Source organism: Schistocerca cancellata, chromosome 2 (genome assembly GCF_023864275.1).
Source record: "Schistocerca cancellata isolate TAMUIC-IGC-003103 chromosome 2, iqSchCanc2.1, whole genome shotgun sequence".
NCBI lineage: Eukaryota > Metazoa > Arthropoda > Insecta > Orthoptera > Acrididae > Schistocerca > Schistocerca cancellata.
Window position 1 is genome coordinate 158,163,113 of NC_064627.1, and position 18,931 is coordinate 158,182,043.

Here is an 18,931-nt window from a genome sequence, read left to right on the forward strand (position 1 = left end):
ATCACCTGAAGAAACTATTCACAATGTGATAATCAATCAATGACACACTATCATCTGAAATTACTGAATGTGTTGCAGTAACAGCAATGGAAAAACATTACTCACATAGGTGACATAATCTGATTTCGAATTATTTTCTTCTGTTTTCCTCAACACTTTCATTTTTGGTTGCCTCCCTGACTGCAGTATCATTTACCATATTCTTCCACTTCTCAGAAGTCACTTGACTGAAAGCTTCCAAGGAGATTCTCAACTTCAGAGACAGTGCAATTTTTGTAGTTTGCAATAAAGTATTTTTATATTTTCACCCAAAAACTTTTCAATAACATACAAATGACTGTTACAGAGCAAGTGGACTATTTCATGCTCATGTCTTTTACCACTTTCATGTATTTATGGTGGAAATGGTGGTTTTGTTCATGCCACAATTCTGAGCTACTCAGGCTTTGTTAAATCTTCTCTGATATCTACATTTTGTCCATTCAACTACTGAATAATTTCATTTTTCCTCGTTGCCACAGTTGGTGTCTTTTCATTAACACCTGAATGATAGGGGGCATTATCCCTAAGAATGTCTGTTGGCTTTGTGACATTTGTCATAAGCAATGTTTAAAACCACTTCATAAAAACTATGTTATTCATCTCTTCATGATAATCGCCGGTCTTCTCAAAATGAAACACTCCGAGGCAGTTACATACAAAATGTATCCGATGTACTGCAAGTAAAATAACAATTCAGACACTTACCAATAGGCACTGTCATTTTCCCCTAAGGGGTTCCATAACTTTAACCTGTCTGTAATGCCACTGTCCCCAGTTTCATCTAGGCAACAGTAATTTCAAATGTAACACAGACAATCCTCCTTAGAAATATGCACCACCAGGCAACAACACCTGTCCCTTAAATTAATAATTGAACAGCTGAATCTATTTCTTTTAGCACTGTACACAATGAAAAATTGCTGCTTTTAAAATGAAACTCCAAATAGAAAAAAATCAACAATGCAGAAAAAAACAGAGTGCTACTTACTATAAAGATAATACATCAGGTTGTGACAGGCACATTTAAATATATTCACACAAGCTTTCAGCCTCAGTCTTCATCGGAAAAAGTGAAACACACGATTCATTCAGACAAGCAAGCACACCTCACACACACGACCACCAACTCTGGACAGAATGCAACTATAACATGGGATGCAAGCAGCAATCCAGAGGGGCAGGGAAGGGATAGCAGAGTACAGGTGAGGGAAAAGAGAAGCACTATCTGGCAGAGTGCGTAGGGACTAGAATCTCAACAGGCGCAGCGTCAGGAGGCTGTAGAGCATGGAGGTGGGGACAACAGAGTGAAAAATGAAAGGAGTGGAGAAAGATGGGTGGATGTGGCGGTAGAGGATGGCAAACAAAGAGGGTGGGAGACAAGGATGGGGAAGAGGTGACAGGACAGAGGGGATGGAATTGTTGGGTGGAAGGTGTGGGGGCAGTATCATACTGTTGGTTGAGGCTAGGATAATTAAGAGACCGGGATAATGTGTTGTAAGGATAACTTCCATCTGTGCAGTTCAGAAAATCTGGTGGTGGACGGGAGGATCCAGATGGCTCGCCACTGAAGCCGAGTATGTTATGTTCAGCTGCATGTTGTGCCACAGGGTGGTCTGCTTTGCTCTTAACCAAAGTTTGGGAGTGACGATTCATCCTGGTGGACAGCTGGTTGGTGGTCATAACAATATAAAAAGCTATTCAATGATTGCAGCAGAGCTGGTAAATGACATGGCTGCTCTCACAGGTGACCCAGACCCTGATGGGGTAGGATAAACCTGTGACAGGACTGGTATGAAGTGCTGGGTGGGTGGATTGGGCAGGTCTTGCACCTGGGTCTTCCATAGTGGTAGTGTCCTTGTGGCAAGGGTTTGGGATTGGGAGTGGCGTTGTGATGTACTAGGATGTTGTGGAGGTTGAGTATGCCACGGACCACCACTTTAGGAGCAGCATTCCAGGCACCACCTCTGTAAGTTACCCAACCTGCTGACATCCTACTGCCGCGTCAGATCTAGATGGTTTTATTCACAAGATATGCACAACTGTTGTACAATCACTCAGGAAATTTATATCATTTATCAATAAATTTAAGAAACTAAGGTTCAAAACTGTATGTTACATTTTCTAAATAGATATTTTGTGAACAAATCACTATTAATTGTCTATGGAGTACAATTCATAAACAAGATAGTAACACATGGCAAACGACAATCGTGATTAGTAATTATACCACATACAATCAATGTTGAGCATGCGGCACAGCACACAGTGATAGTACAAGTCCTTTAGTCACATCTTCTCTCACCTTCACTCTATTTAGACAAGTAACACTTTTAATTTTATTAATACCTTTCTCGGCTTCTTGATCTTCGGCTTCTTTTCCTGTCAGCACTTCTAGATCTGGACCTACTACGAGAACGCTTTCGGTGATGCCTGTATGGAAAGAAAAAAATAACTTATTAATTGAGGTGTAATAGCAATCACAACAATGGTATTGCCTACTCTATTTAATTACTTTCATTATAATGAGTAACATTCTGGAAAGAATGATCATGCCATTTGTCTTAGGTGATTTATTAGAACCATAACCAACCTAAATGAAGATGGCTGTACGGACCGAGCATGAGCCTTCATCCTCTCGAATAAATTAACTACTTCAACTTGTTTCCCCTCCCAAGCGACACCATCTTACTGCAGGTAACTTCAATGACTGGTGGGCAAGTTTGCATGGCACAATGAAGCTGAGGCCTATGTCGCTACTAGCGTAAGTACTGGTAGAGTCCCCCAAAATGGGCAAGCTTTAGCAGAGGGGCCTTGTGAACAGTGTACAACCTCTTAGAGAGGGAAGGAAAAAGACATTATTGACCATTTAGCAAGGATGCCATCCCCACCAAAGCAGTCAGAGACCATGGACTATCAACCTGCATCTGTTAAACCACATTGAAACTTCAAGAAGACAGAGCCAATGGACAATAAGATAACAACCTCTGGATTGAAACGGACCATGAGAATTGGATTTTGGATTGTGCAGACCCTCCACAAGAGTGGAAAACTACAGGCCAAAGCAGAATTTAACAAATATAAGTTAACTATTATGGAATTGAGTGAAGTTCGTCGGAATTAGTTTGGCAGAGCCAAACCAAAGTCCAAGTTCAAGTGTGTCACTTTTCTCTAATCAGGTAAAATACATGCAGATGATAATCATGTGTTGGCATAATGCTAAACAAAACAGCAGAGAGCAAGACTGTGGCTGTCATGCTCTACAATATCCTTTCCTCCAGGAGTGGTAATCCAGCACGTGTTGCAGAACTTCTGCGCAGTCTGAAAGGTAGGAGATAAGGTACTGGTGAAAGTAAATCTTTGAGCATGGACCATGAGTCATGCCTGGATAGCTCAATCAGTGGAGCACTTGCTTGTGGAAGGCAATGGTAATGGGTTTGAGTCCTAATCTGGCACAAAGTTTTAATCTGCCAGGAAGTTTCACATCAGCAAACACACTACTCCACATTGAAAAATTCAAAGCAAAGCAGGAAGGAAAAGCTGACAAAATTATGTAAACTGAAGATGGAGGGGGGAGGGGGAGAGAAAGGAAATGAAAGGGAAGGGAAGGAACTGATGGTGTCAGCTGCATCAGGACTTTGTGTGGAACCAGTGACAATGAGTGAAAATATGTGCAGGACCGAGATGTGAACCCAAGATTTTCATTTCCTGACACTGATTCCGCATACAGCACTGATGCAGCTGATATCATCAGTTACTTCCCTTCCCTCCCCCCCCCCTTTCAATTTACATAACATGTATTACAGGTGCAGTTTTCGCATGATGTCTGTTCTTTCAGACAAGTCCAAAACAACAGACACCAGGCATTCATATGACAGAATCAGGACAGCAAGATTTACATGACGGATACGGAATATAGCTGTCATCCAATGTTTCATTCCCTCTGGACAATCAACAATCATAGATAGAATCAAAAACCACTTCTGTGCTGAACTGTAAGGGGTAATCAAATGAAAATGAGACCAATGGAAAAATGTTGACTTTTTATTATTTCAAAAGTAATCACCATAATTGTTAATAAATTTATCACAGTGTGAAACAAGGCAATCTACGCCTTCTGCAAAAATGTTCACAGTTGCGGCTATGGAATTATTACTGTACCCCAGGCATACACAGTGCACCTCTTTGAAGCAAAAAATGGCCACAAATGTTTTTCTTCAGAGCTCCAAAAGTACGGAATTCACATGGGGAGAGATTGGGACTGTGTGGAGGGCATTTAAAGGCTTCATAGCTGAAATTCTGCAGAGTACCTCAAACAACCTTGGCAATTTATGGGCAGGCATTATATCCTGCAATAGGATAATTCTGACTGCCAACATTTCTGGGTGACTGGACGCGGGTACGCTTCAATTTCCGCAAAGTGTTGATTAATTGCGGAGTGACATTTCATAAAGTCAAAGAGCACTGGGCCCTTGTAGTCAAAGAAAAAAAATCACTGTGACTTTACTAGAGCAGGCAAGCATTGCTCAGGACCTTTCAGTAAGAGGTGAACCCATGTGCCGTTGTTGGCTATTATGCTTGCTCTATGGCTCAAAATAGTGACACCATGTTTCATCTTCCAAGACAAGGACGAGGAACAATATTTTTCATTGTGGCACTGTTCTAGGTGCTCCAGTAATGTCGACATCCTGTTCAACTTCTGCTCCTCAACTCGGCTGCAGGTAACCCAACGTGCACAGATTTTCCGAATTTCAGATGCTCTGTCATGATGGTGTAAGTGCTACCATGACTGACGCCTGACACGAGCCGAATATCTCTCACTGCCTGCCATTTCTGACAGCAGCATTCACTGCAGCAATGACAGAACAGTTAATGGCACAACAAGCCTGTCCTGGCCGAATGCTGCCTTTCAGTGACACCCTAACTTCTCGAAAACATTAATTCTAAGTACACTTGTCTGCATGTGACATACTGTGTCTGCCATACAAAGCAAACATTCAGGCATGAATTTCACTTCCTGACACTCCTTCCACAGTAAAAGACTGCATATCATCTTACTGTTCCACTTTCCTGGCCTCCATAGTGATGTTGAACGCACACCCGCTGACTTCTCATCAAGCATGTGTAACAGACATATGGCACAGCTGTGAATGTTCATGTTTTTCTTTCCTGATTCCCAAAAGATAAACACACTTACCTAGTTACCAATGTCTGCACCACACCTGTTGCACAGTTTGTCTTGTTTTCACTTGACTGCCCTTTATACATGCAGCACTGAAAAGTGGGGAACAAAACGCAAAAGCAGGTACAGAAAATCTAGCGATGGAGCATGTAATGGCGGGACACAGAGTAGAAAGTCTACTGCAAATGGTAAACTGTTAACTGAATTCTGTGCAAACAATGAGCTAGCTAAAGAAGGAACACTATTTTCGACAAAATATCACACACCGGCAAGGACTGTGAAACTCAAAAATGCCATACTTTAGAAAACTTGATTTAAAGAATTAATTCTATAAAACATATACATAGGGCATTCAAAAAGTTTTGCACAGTTGTCTCTTGATTTTTTTATTTTTTCCAGGAGGAGAATGGAATTTTTGTGAACATATTTGGAACATTTAGCTATAAGTTGGTATATAAAAGAATTTTCTTTTATTTACAAGTGAGCCATAACGGACCGTGAAGTAGATGTCAGGTTGCGACAATGGTCGGTGATGGAGTTCCTCTTCAAGACCAGCGATGACTCTGCCACATCAATTCACAGGAAGTTGCTCCCTGTTTATGTGGAGGACACAGTGGATTGCAACAGTATACAGTGGTGGTTGCAGAGGTTTAAAGAAAGTGATTTCTCTCTACTGGACAATCCACGATGCAGTAGACCATCGACGGCAGTGAGTGATGTGAATAAGGAGACCATTGATCAAATCATCCAAAATGACAGATGTGTGACAACACGACAGCTTGCTGAAATGATTCATCTGTCATTGGGTAGTGTGGTATCATTGGTGCAGTCATTGGGATACAGAAAAAACTGTGCATGTTGGGTGCCTAGATTATTGACAAGAGAAATGAAAATGATGAGGAAGAATGTGTGTGAGTGTCTCATGAAGACCTTTACTGAAGAGTGGAAACAGTGTTTTGACGGTGTCATTACCCAGAATGAAACATGGTTGTTTTTGTCCAAACCTGAGAGCAAAACCCAACCCATGGAGTGGCGTCATCCGGGTTCCTCTCAGAAGAAGAAACCAACACTTTCGTGAACAGCAGGCCAAAAGGTGATGGCCGCCTTCTGAGATCAGTGTGGTGTCATTTTCATTGACTTTTTGGAACCTGGCTCCACAATTAACTGGGACTGTTACTGTTTGTCATTGGACAAGCTGCGACGTGCCATCAAGACCACAGAACACAGCTTCAAAGTCAGCTTATCAGACTACACCATGACAATGCCCAACCCCATACAATCCTTATGGCACAGGAGAGAAGAAGGAAAATGGGTTGGAAAGTTGTTCCTCACCACTCTACAGTCCAGACTTGGCTCCGTCTGCCCACCTGCGTGCTAAAACATTTGATAGTGAGAAAGACCTTATTTTATGTGTCAAGCTATGGTGTAAAAGTCAATCCCCAGAATTTTACCAAAGTACATTTACATCATGGGAAGAATGTTGGACCAGATGTGTCACAGCTGATGGAGGCTACACTGAGGAGGCTCAATGTATGGCTAAATGTTCCAAGTATGTTCACAAAAAACTTCGTTCTCCTCCTGCAAAAAATAAAAAAATTACAGACGACTCTGAAAAACTTTTTGAACACCCTTTCTACACAAATACATTGATGGAAAAAAAAGAATTGAAACACCAAGACGAGCTGTGTGACAAACAAAAGTTGATAGGCACATTCCTACATCTGAAAGATGACGTCTATTCAAATTTCATACCTGTCGCATAAGAGTGGTGCTAGTAGTGCCACTGTGAGGATACAAATCAGGTTTGCTTTAAATACACACTGTCATGATCATGAGTGTTAGTTACCTTTGAGACTGAATGTGATGAGTTGATGTTTGTTAAGAATTCATTAAAGGCGACAAAGATGCCAATGTCAACACCTCATTGAGTTTAAATGAGGTCATGTAATTGGCTTGAGGGAAAACCATTGCGTTCAGAATATGGCACTGGAGCATCGTACTGCATCTTCAGCAGCAATTTGGGCACCAGCTGGCACCACGGTGACACAACGAACTGTTACAAAATCAGTTATTTCAAGGACAGCTCCAAGTCAGATGCCCTGTAGCATGCATTCCACTGACCCCAAACCACTGCCATTTGCGACTTCAGTGGTATCAAGCAAGAACTTACTGGAAAGCATGGTGGAGGTCTGTTGTGTTTTCTTGATGAAAGTTGGTTCTGTTCTAGTTCCAGTGATAAGCTATTCACAATAAAGTGCCTGGCAGAAGGTTCAATGAACCACTTTCAAGCAGTGTCTCTATCGTTTCACTCTCGAATGGTGTCCGGGAAAAATGAACATTTCAATTTTTCTCTGTGAACCCTGATTAAGACGTGATGATCATTTCTCCCTATGTAGGATGATGCCAACAGAATGTTTTCGCAATAGGAGGAGAAAACTGGTGATTGAAATTTCATGAGAAGATCCCATTGCAACGACTAATGCCTTTGTTTTAATGATTCACTTATCATGTCTGTGGCACTATCTCTCCTATTTCGTGGTAATACGAAACGAGCTGCCCTTCTTTGAACTTTTTCGACATCATCCGTCAGTCCAACCTCACGATGATGGCACATCACAGAGTAATACTCCAGAATAAGGCGGACAAGCGTGGTGTAAGCAGTCTCTTTAGTAGACCTATTGCACCTTCTAAGCGTTCTGCCAATGAAGCGCAGTCTTTGGTTTGCTCAACCCCCAACATTATCTATGTGATCGTTCTAATTTAGGTTATTTATAATTGTAATCCCTAAGTATTTAGTTGAATTTACAGTCTTCATATTTGTGTGCCTTATCGCATAATAGAAATTCAGCAGATTTCTTTTAATAATCATATGAATAACTTCACACTTTTCTTTCTTCAGGGTCAGATGCCACTTTTCACATCATACAGAAGTCTTATCTAAATCATTTTTCAATTCGCTTTGGTCATATGATGACTTTACAAGATGGTAAATGACAGCATCATCTGCAAACAATCTATGAGTGCTACTCAGATTGTCTCCTATGTCGTTAATATAGTACAGGAACAAAAGAGGGCCTATAATACTTCCTTGGGGAACACCGGATATTACTTCTCTTTGACTTTCCGTCCATTACTACAAATTGTGACCTCTATGACAGGAAATCATGAATCCACTCCCACAGCTGGGACAGTATTCCATAGGGTCTGCTTTCGTATGACAGGAGCAGCACAATCGTGATTGTTCAAGCACCTTGACTGTAAATCTGTACTTCAATCTGGTGATTCGACCTGTTGTGCTGCCATTTGTTGTTACCCAACATGCGCTATAGAGTGTCGACATGTTGCCTTGGCCTGCTCGATCATCAGATCTGTCTCCAATCAAGCACACATGGGACATCATTGGATGACAACAGTGCCATCCACAAACAGCACAAACCATCCCCGTATTGTCTGCAACAGGCATGGACATACGGTACCTGCACAACACAATGCACGAACATACTTGCATTCTACATTCTGGCAGTTATACCAGTTACTAATGTACCAGCATTTCACATTTGCAATGACATATCTCACACTTACATTAAACTGTGATCTTGCAATGTTAATTACTTAAACATGATACCTAGACCAATGTATTCCCAAAATTTCATTACTCTACATAAATTATTTTTCGTTGTCGTGATTTTTTTTCTATCAGTGTAGTATAAGCTTCATTTAAATTTCAAGTCAGTACTGTTGGCATAAATTCCATTATCTTTTTCATGAATGTTGGGGCACTACACATAGTATACTTTCAGATTTTAACTAAAAAGTTGTCATTTTTCGATTCATGTCACTTTTCTTGGGGAACTGGAAAAGATCATGGCCCGATATTAGAAATAAAACAGGAGCTGATATAGGCAGTGACTACCAGCTGACTCTAGTTAAGGTGCACTTGGAAACCTTAGCTACAAAGAAGAAATTTGATGTCCTAAACAAGTGGTTTGCTCCCTCAAGGATGACGGGCCCTACTGACAAATAGGACTTTGGACTAGAACAGCAGAACAGAAATGAACCACTCCACATAATGGACGATGGAGTAGAAGAGCTATGGCAGGAAGTCAAGAGAGTGATTCCTGAAACTGCCGAAATGGCAGCTGGATTCAGAGACAGTAAAAGGAAAGACCGGATGAGTGACGACACCCGGAAGTAAATGGGAGAAAGGGAAAATATTAAAGTGAAGATTAACATGGCAATAAGAAGACAGTGAAAGACTGAGCTCGTATTTAGAGTATACCAGAGGGGATCAAGAGGTGCAGAACAGAACAAATGAGAAGTCTATGGACAAACCAGTAAAGGCAAGGAAATGGAAATGGGTTGGGCACATTTTGCACAAAAATTGGTCAGCAATAGAGAAACAAGCCAGAAATGGAAGCTTCAGGGTCATCACAGAAGAGGAAGATGGAGGATAAGTGTATGAGGACAGTAGAGAGAGAAGTAAAATAAGCAGGTAGAAATTGTGGAAGTGAAGGTAATGGGACAAAAATGAGTCCTCTGGTGGTGCTTCACCAAAGCCCTATGTTCCAATGACTGGAATGGAAGGACATAATGCAAGTCAGTCGGTCTTAACAAATGCACTACTTCAGCTAAACTGGGACTGCAGATCCCTTGCATACAATAATTTTCATTCTGTACATAAGAAAAAATTATGCTACATATATTTTTTTCCTAATATTTGCTGATCATTAGGATTAAATCGTTCAATTCAAAAGAACTTATAGGCCTAGTCGAGCCACTGAAAGAACGCTAGTGACTGCCAGCAGTTATGTTGTCACTGCTACTATGTAGCTGTTTGCTGTTACACCATGTTGGTTGTCCATCTGTTGCCCTCTCAAGACCTTAAGTTGTAGGGGTCGCAATGCTGCTCTGTCACCATGGCAACATTTACAAATTTCAGAGCTCGGATACACACTAGTGCGCCTGCTCTACAAAACCCAACCACGTGCGGGAAGTGTCAGGGATGTTCTTCCAGCGGTATGACTATAATAACAACAAATGAAAAATCAACTCAAAGACATCTATATTATTTACAATATCCTTCTTGCCATTAATATTTGTAAGACTAATATGATAACGTGAGTACAACATATACAGATGACAGACTTTTGCAACAACTGCTATGTAGGTCAGTGAGAGAAATCTGCACACGTCTAATACACTAGCAAAAGGAAGTACCTAAAGAAACTGCAACTTTATTAATATACTAAAGATTCATACCCAGTACTTGAACCACTACGATCAAACGAATAGCACCAATATTAAAATCATGCACGTTATCAACGCTGATAATAATTATCTCTGTATATGATGACTGCACATTGTCCACTCAAATGCACAAAAAGTGACAGACAGCAGTCAATCGTGGAACAGGTCACAGCCCTAAAGCGGGCAATGAAATTTTTGGACTCAACATTAAATTTTGTAAGACAGCAGAGAAAGTTTCAAGTGTCACATGTCAATCTAGAAGTGAAGCATCAGAAACTGTTATAGACTAGCAATAGGCCGTTACTGGTACGTAACTTAATCAATAGGAAAGGGCTTCAGGTACCCAAAACGAGAAGAGGATACATATCTATTACTGTTTACAGCCATTACTAATGGATAACAAAACAAAAACTAGAACAATTCGAACTGCCAGCAAATTATAATTATTTTACTAGAACCATCTTTACAGGCGTCTCTAATGACACCGATGTCGACGGGGCGTTAAACACTACAGTTACTTCCTTCATTTATAAGCGCAAATAGTTTATTGGATTATCAAACAAAAATAAAGTTCACATGTCGCTTACAGCTGAGTAACTCGTAAGTATAATCCTTCGAGGATCCTTACCCGCTACTTCGAACCATTGTCACGGGGGCACTTTGGGCGTTTTGTCCGCGTGGCACACAACAGATAACTTGAGACACGGCTTAATAACAAACTACCACAAATAACATCAACAACACGCTGACGACATGTTGTCAAAGACCACAAAGGTAAAAACACAGAGTCACACAGGTTTCATAACTATCATCTCTGATTGCAAGTAGCTTGAAAACTGGAAACAGCCTCCTTGCCGACAATAAAATCCAAGGAGGTAAGAATACGTCTTAGCAACAAGAGTTTGTTAATTTAACCGCACTTTTGAAACAGATGCTTTTCGTGTACGGTATACTGTATTTTGACACTACTGGGAGTGACTACAAACGAAGATACAGAATTTCTGACATTGACGATGGCACTGTGTTCAAAGAAGAAGGGAAAAACAAGACGCTGGTCCAAAGAAAGATTTACAATTAGACAGAATTAAACACATGAAAATCTGGTAAGGGAAACGTTAACTTTCTGCAGATGGACCGTGGAACTTATTTAAAGTTACATCGCCCTCACACTGAAAAAGAAGACAGAAATATGCGAAAATTTTGTTTTTCTCCTTGGCCTTCTGATGACAGTTAATTAAAATATCACAACGTGGGAACTTATAACTCACACACTCCTTGTGAAACGTGGGGAACTTGAGCTTTTTTAACTGCATTGCACTTCCGATTGAATGTTAAGGCCAATTCACACTGACCGTCACGTCACGTCCCATCAAATCATTCTGCAATGCGTTTCAAATGGCACTGACAAAGTTTCTCAGGAAGAAAGTTTTGACGACTGACATCATCCGTCCGTTATTGATTACGTGACCCCCAACTCATTTCCTCCTGATACACGGCCATGCGCACATCTTCATAATTCGTTTCGCCGTGGTTGATATCAATTGTTTGCTGTTCGCTATTTTTGTTATTTGTCATAAATTATTTAGTTTCGTTATTTTCTTTCTTAAAATTAACAATTTCGTAATAAATGAAGAAAGAGTAATCGAGGCAGTGAAGCAGCAGTCTGACTTGTACAACATGAGCATACTAAACTACTTGCTCTACTATGTTTATAAAGTGAATATTTACACATATCCTTGCTGTTGTTTAATGTCTTATAATGAACTGGATTGCAATATAGCTGCAAATTGAAGTTAAAAGAGCTGTAGGCAGAAACAAATTGATTAGTAAGTGGAATTTATTTGTATATTGTCAAGCATTTACAATGTTTCATAAAGAAATAGACTGACATCGTCAGACACTGCAACAGTGGCAAAATGCTTTTTGTGAAGTGGACTTCAAGTAATGTATTAGAGTTGTTTGTTTAAATATTATAGCGATTCGAGAATTTCTGTGTAAATTCTAGAACCACTCAGCCTTCTGTCATCTCGAACACATGGTATTCTGGATACCTATTGCACGTCACATGTTTGAGTGTGCAGGTTTGAAATCAGTCATGGGAAGAAAGTAGACACGGTGGTCGAACGGCACCATCAAGTACCTGTTGGACAATCAATAGTTGTGCTAGTGAGAGTGTAAGGAAGAACCATGGAGTCTATATTCATCTCTGTGCTTATTGTGTCATTGACTATTGTTATGTGAAACAAGAACAGTTGAAAAAGTACTCTTGTAGACTCTTGATGCATCCTTGTTAGAGGCAAGACTCATTTTAGAATTCATGTTAAGAAAGGTCATGGTATCCAAGCCAACCTTTTTTTAATTGTAACTCAATTTGTTTCAAACGTCTGACTGTATGAGACACTTGCAGGAAGTTACATATTCATGTGGAAAGTGAAATTATTGTGTATGGAGGTAAACTACATCGTTAGTTGATGAAAAGAGTTTTTATGTCTACTTGTTTCATAAGAAGAAAGAGTCTACAAATTCCTGTACCTAGCGTTATTCGACAGAGAAGTCAAGAGGGTTTCCAGCAGCTGGCTATTCAGTAAAGAAGAGTGGTTGCAAATTCCAAATAAGTCATCTCATAAAGAAGTGGAAGGTGGTTTGGGGGAATAAGCCGATATAACCCAGATCCACACTCACACTTTAGGTCGTCAGAACATTACAATACATATGTTTGTGGCAGGCTTATTTATTGTTAATATAAGTAGCTCCCTTGATTGTGTGTGAAACAGTTTTGCAAGCCTCTGTGAGTCAATATTTGTGTGGTTTCATTAGCTAAGCCCAGTGAAAATAAGGCATTTGCACTATTTAAAGCCAAATACAAAATGTAAAGGAAACCTATCAATCTTGAAGGAAAAGGTTTGAGGAGATATGACTAGTGCACAAAAATTTGCACTGGACTGGCAACTAAACTTAAACAAATCAGTTTTTCACGGGGTGTGATGGCGGTTCATAAAACTGTGTTCCCTTCAGTAATTCTGGGTGCAATTTGATACAAAAAATGAAAAAACTGGTGCTTTGACTTTCTGAAAAGCTTATAAAATGCACCTTTCTCTTCCTCGAGCTTCTTGCACAGGGTGTGAAATTCCTTTTTGTACCACATAATTGGCATTTTTGGGACCTACACTCTTTTGTTGGGTTGTTTTGCAGTTCTGTTTTCCTTGTTTAATATACAAGCTATCTTTAGTCCAATAAATGTCATTATTGTACAAATCTGCACTCCAGCATCCACATACATAAGCACCATGTTGTGTATGTGCACTTCACGTAGAAACTAATGTAAAGCATCTTGGAAAATTCGCAATTCCAGCAGAAAAAAAGAAAACTGTTGAGGGCAGTCATGTGAGTTGAGATCAAATGACTTAAATTGATTTCACATATCATGACGTGATGGAGAGAGTGAAAGCACCTTGACATTATGCTGCTGTGACGTGACAGTGGCATGATGGCAACTGTGAATTGACCTTTATGCATAGATACTGACTTTCTTCTTAACCTCTTCCTCTGGAACATATGGCTGGGAGGATGCAACACCACTATCATGTTGATATTTGCCAGTGCTATTTCGTTTATATATTTGAACATAGTATCCACAGTTGTGGAAACTCAAAGGTAAATTCACACTGGCCGTCATTCCACTGCTACATTACAGCACTACCACATTCAGGTGCATTCACACTGTCCATCCTGTCATGGCATATCAAATGAATTCAAGTCATGTGAACTCAACTCACATGGATGTCCTCAACTGCTTTTTTCTCGGGAATTACGATCTTTGCAAGATGATTTTCAACTGTTTTTATGCGTTTCACACAATCCAGAGAGCTACTTAACAATAAGCAAGCCTGTAACAAACACATATTTGAACAAAAAATGCTAATGCAGTCCTTGATGTCTGCTTCACAAAAGAAGCATTTAGTCACGGTTACAGTGTCTGAAGATGTCAGTTCATTTCTTCATGAAATATTTTAAATGCCTGAGAACACACAAATAAATTCCATTCACTAATCAATTTGTTTCTACTGTGAGTTAACGAGCATTGCGCTCTCATTTAAGTATATGGCCAAAAGAGTCAGCCTTCAGCAATTGTGAAACGAACCCTGTCGTCCAGGTGTGCAGATTCACCATGAGATGGGGAAACTCAAAGGCATATATTGTCTGTTGAGGCCTAAGCACTGCGGTGTGCTAGTGAGACAGGCGAGAACTTATGTCATAGAGAAACCCAGTAGAAGGTTTTTGTGGCCAAGGAGGCGTAGCAGTGTTAAATGTGGCGGACCTAAGATCAGCCATAAAGGGAAACGTTTAAGAAAACTATTTAATTCTGTAGTAGTGCAGGGCATGAAGCCACAGTAATTTTAATCTGCCATCCTCCATAAAATTTCGTGGTGATCCCAATAAAACTTGAATGTTGATTATATCTATAATAGTTTAGGATTTACTGCTAAAGTGAAATTAACAAGTTTTGTAACAAAGACCTGAATGCTAAAAGCTGAACGTTTTGGTCGATCTTAACGATCGACATTTCATATAGAAGCACATCATTAAAATGACAAATGTTATAATTATCAACTCTGTAACTTTATTTGTTTAAAAGATATGGTAAAATTAAATTATTAGTATTTTCAGTTAAGCATCAGATCATCATTTCCCCCACACAAAACACATTTAAGAATTACAGCATGACACCTTATTGAATCATTAGGTAATAGAATATTTGTTGTAAAGATTAGTGCATAATATTACTTTTGTTCTTTGTTTATTTATCAGGAAGCACATTGGTGCAAGGCTACTGGCTGTGACATTCAAAGCTAAGAAGAAAATGGTATTGGTTTTATGTAAAATAATTTAATGTTTATTATCTAATGGATGTTATTGTTACTTTATTTAGGACGTGAAGAGGTGAAGCTTTGGTTGTTTAAATATGTTAAAATGTAAAATAATGTAGAATAAGCTGTAGCCAATCAGATGGACGGCTTCAGGAAAGGGAACTGCCCTAGTCAGTTGAGTGACGATGTTCGGCGCTCGGGAAAACGCGGTCGGAGACGGACAGAGGACAGTTCTGGTCTAGAAACACAGGGAACAGTTCGGATTGAGACGTGAAAGCGGACGGTCGGTCTTTAGGTAGCTAGGAAGTGGAATGACTTACAAAATTTCGCGTTGTGTGGTATAACGGGACTTAGTCTCTGAGCAGTGAGCAGCCATGTGCCTGGTGTGAACTCTAACATTTCGCGTAGTTAACGTGGTGGACTCGTAATTCGTGATGAGGTTGTGAATGATCGAACTGTGACAAATGGATATGCGCTCTAGTGTAACAGTAATTCTAAATACGACCACTTTCGCTATTAGTTTGCTTTCTGAATGGACATTATTCTAACCAAATCGCAACTGTGTGGCCTATATCATTTATGGTTCGTTAATTTAGTTCCCAATTTTATTATTACTGTTATTATATTTTATATTAACTTTGTATTTCGAAAACTTGCTGTCAGCCAGACAAGTTAATCAAAGGCCACAAGTGTCTAATTTAGGGCATGTAATGTGACACGTGCAGTTCACCTCTACACAAGTTTGAGCCAAGACATTTCAAGAAAGAGGAACTGCATGTGAACCTTAACAACCTAGGGAATTTAGCTTGCACTACCCACAGTACTGTTAAGCTTCAGCCATATTGCAATCCACTTTGTTGTAAAATATTAAATATGGTACAGGTATGTATAAAAATTCACTTTATAAACGTAGTAGAGGGCAAGTAGTTTAGTACACTAATGTTGTACAAGTCAGACTGCTGCTTCACTACTTCAATTAATCTTTCTTCATTTATTATGGAATTGTAAATTTTAACAAAGAAAATAACGAAACGAAATAATTTACAACAAACAACAAAAATCATGAACAACAAACAATTGGTAACAACCATAAAAACCACGCAAAATGAAATATGTAGATGTGCACATGGCTGTGTATTGGGAAGAAATGAGATTAGGATACACATGATCAACAATGGATGGATAATGTTGGCTATCAAAAGTTTCTTCCTCAGAAACCTTCATGGTGCCCTGATGCGATGTGATGCACAGTATGGCCATTGTGGATGCTGCCACTTGAAATTCATTGTAGAATGTTCTGCTGGGATGTGACGTAACATGACGTGATAGCCAGTGTGGATTGGCCTGTATAGTAATTGGTAATGGTTGATGACATCATATTAGTTGTTGTATGAAATCGATTTGCTGAGTTGCATACAGTTTACATTAAAAAAATATATGATTGATATCCCCTACAGTTGTTCCATCACATTCCAACAAGGTTTATCTCTTATTTGTATTCAGTGAAGATGACTAATGAATGATTCATGATTAAATCTCATCCCTATTATGGAGCCTATGAAATGTTTATTTGCTTTAATTGTGTGGAACCAAGACTTCGAAGGAATGTTTGGCTATATTTGACCAAAATATTTTCCTTTGATGCATATTGTTAATTGATATTCTTCTTCCCACTGATATGTTATTCTTCTATACAACATGTTCCTCAGATGTGATGAGGGTAAAAAGATGTTCTTAAAGCGCTTTTTTGACTGGGTGTTTTCGCTGAGTCATCGAGCGTTTCATTATATTTAATGTTAGCATGTCCTTTGATCCGCATAAATTTTGTCACCGTTCTGAGATATTTGTACTTTTCATGATATTCAATACCAGTGGATTAGTTTTCTTGAGTAAGGTAGGTGTCTGCATATCATCCACTAAGCTTCTGCAATCCATTAAAATCAAAATGTTTCTAGTTGTGAGGTTCTGCGAATGTTTTAAAGCCGTGAGTGCAGCTGCAGCTTCTGCCAAGAAACTGAAAGTTTCACTGGTAATCGAAATCAGTTGTTTGTAAATTGTTCTCGAGCATAGAAACGAACATCCCACTCTCCCATTACCTGGGGTTTTGGAGCCATCAACACAAATAAGGAAATATTCCACAAAATTATTAGCAATGCAAGTTTTTACTAGTTGTTCTGCTCTAGCATTTGATATTGTTGGAAAGAAAAAGACATCAGTTGCTGATGTTATATCATTACAATGGAAGTCTGAATTAGGATGTGTTGACATTCTTTGGAGTTTATGAAGAATTCCCTTCATATATATATATATATATATATATATATATATATATATATATATATATGTGTGTGTGTGTGTGTGTGTGTGTGTGTGTGTGTGTGTGTGTGTGTGTGTGTGTGTGTGTGTGTGTGTAATTCTGATTTTAGAGCACTTTTAATTCTTTGCCTATTCTTACCTTTTTGAAAAAAATCTCTCGAGTTTCAGTATCAGTGGGTGGTCAATTGCATTAATTTCCATTGCAAGGCACTGGGCATTTCTGCAGCTTGTGTTAACAATGCATTTGTTGGCGTCGAATGCATAGCTCCTAGGCAAATCCTGATGCAAGTAAACTCGAGTTTTTCTAGTTTAAAAATTGATTTTCTGTTGCCTTTTCAGAACAACATGCTTTAATAGTCGATTTCAGAACTTACTGGGTTAGTGCCCACTGCTTCACTCATGTAGACTGTTCTTCTAATCGGAGAGATATACTGATAGCTGAAGTCCAAAGTTTTTGTTAATGATGTCTTTTGTTCTTGTGGACATATGTTCATAGCAACTTTCATCCTCAAACAAATATTTCTTTTTATCTAATGGAGAAGTGAAATACCAATTTTCATAAATTTGGCCTTAAATATTTTTAATGGAACGAAATATTTTATTAAAAATTTTGGTCTCTTATTGCACTCTCCTAGGGGTTGAATTTCCAGAAACTCGTACTTTTTAAATTTCTAACCAAGAAGTCAAATACCATTTGTCGTAGATGTAGCCTTAAAGATCCTTTAATGGTTCTTTAGTAATTATTTATTTTCAAAAAAATTGTCACCCGCATTTCCAAAAATGCTGAAACATGTATTTTTATTTTCTGACTGAGATATAATAAAACAGTTTCCGTAGTTCTAACTGCAAAATTCCCTTTATAGTGGCATGCTTTCAAAAATCTGTTCATCCAGTTCTTCAGACCATTGGGGAAGGGGGGGATTTCTGATAACCCCTTCTTAAACAATGCTTAAAATATAAGATCCACATGCTCTCCAAACTTCAAGATTCTACCTTAATGATTTGGGCTGGGCGATGATGAGTTAATGAATTAGTCTGACTATTTCACTCCCTTAGGGATGCATTTTCCGAAAACACTAAAACAGTTTATTTTTTCATGTCTAATTGGAAGCCAAACACCATTTTTTTAAAGATTTAGTTTTAAAAATGGTTTTGCAATGTAATATTTTCATAAAATGTTTCACTCCATTATTGTTTGAATTACCAAAAACAGTGGCATGTGTGTTTTATTTCTAAAATAAGAGGCAAATACAAATTTTCATAGATTTAGCTTCAACAA

General features: G+C 39.0%; 1 protein-coding gene across 1 annotated transcript in view; it reads right to left on the reverse strand.

Moving 5' to 3' along the window:
- The window catches only part of LOC126161446 (probable ATP-dependent RNA helicase DDX46), a 150,802-nt gene extending 139,566 nt beyond the window's left edge, over positions 1-11,236 (reverse strand). The window contains exons 1-2 of the mRNA XM_049917261.1: positions 11,097-11,236; positions 2,389-2,472 (exon numbers count right to left, since the gene is read on the reverse strand). Coding sequence (XP_049773218.1) covers positions 2,389-2,472; positions 11,097-11,113 — 101 coding nt within the window. The 5' untranslated portion in view covers positions 11,114-11,236. The remainder of the gene's footprint in view (positions 1-2,388; positions 2,473-11,096) is intronic.
- Between the last annotated feature and the right edge of the window lie 7,695 nt (positions 11,237-18,931).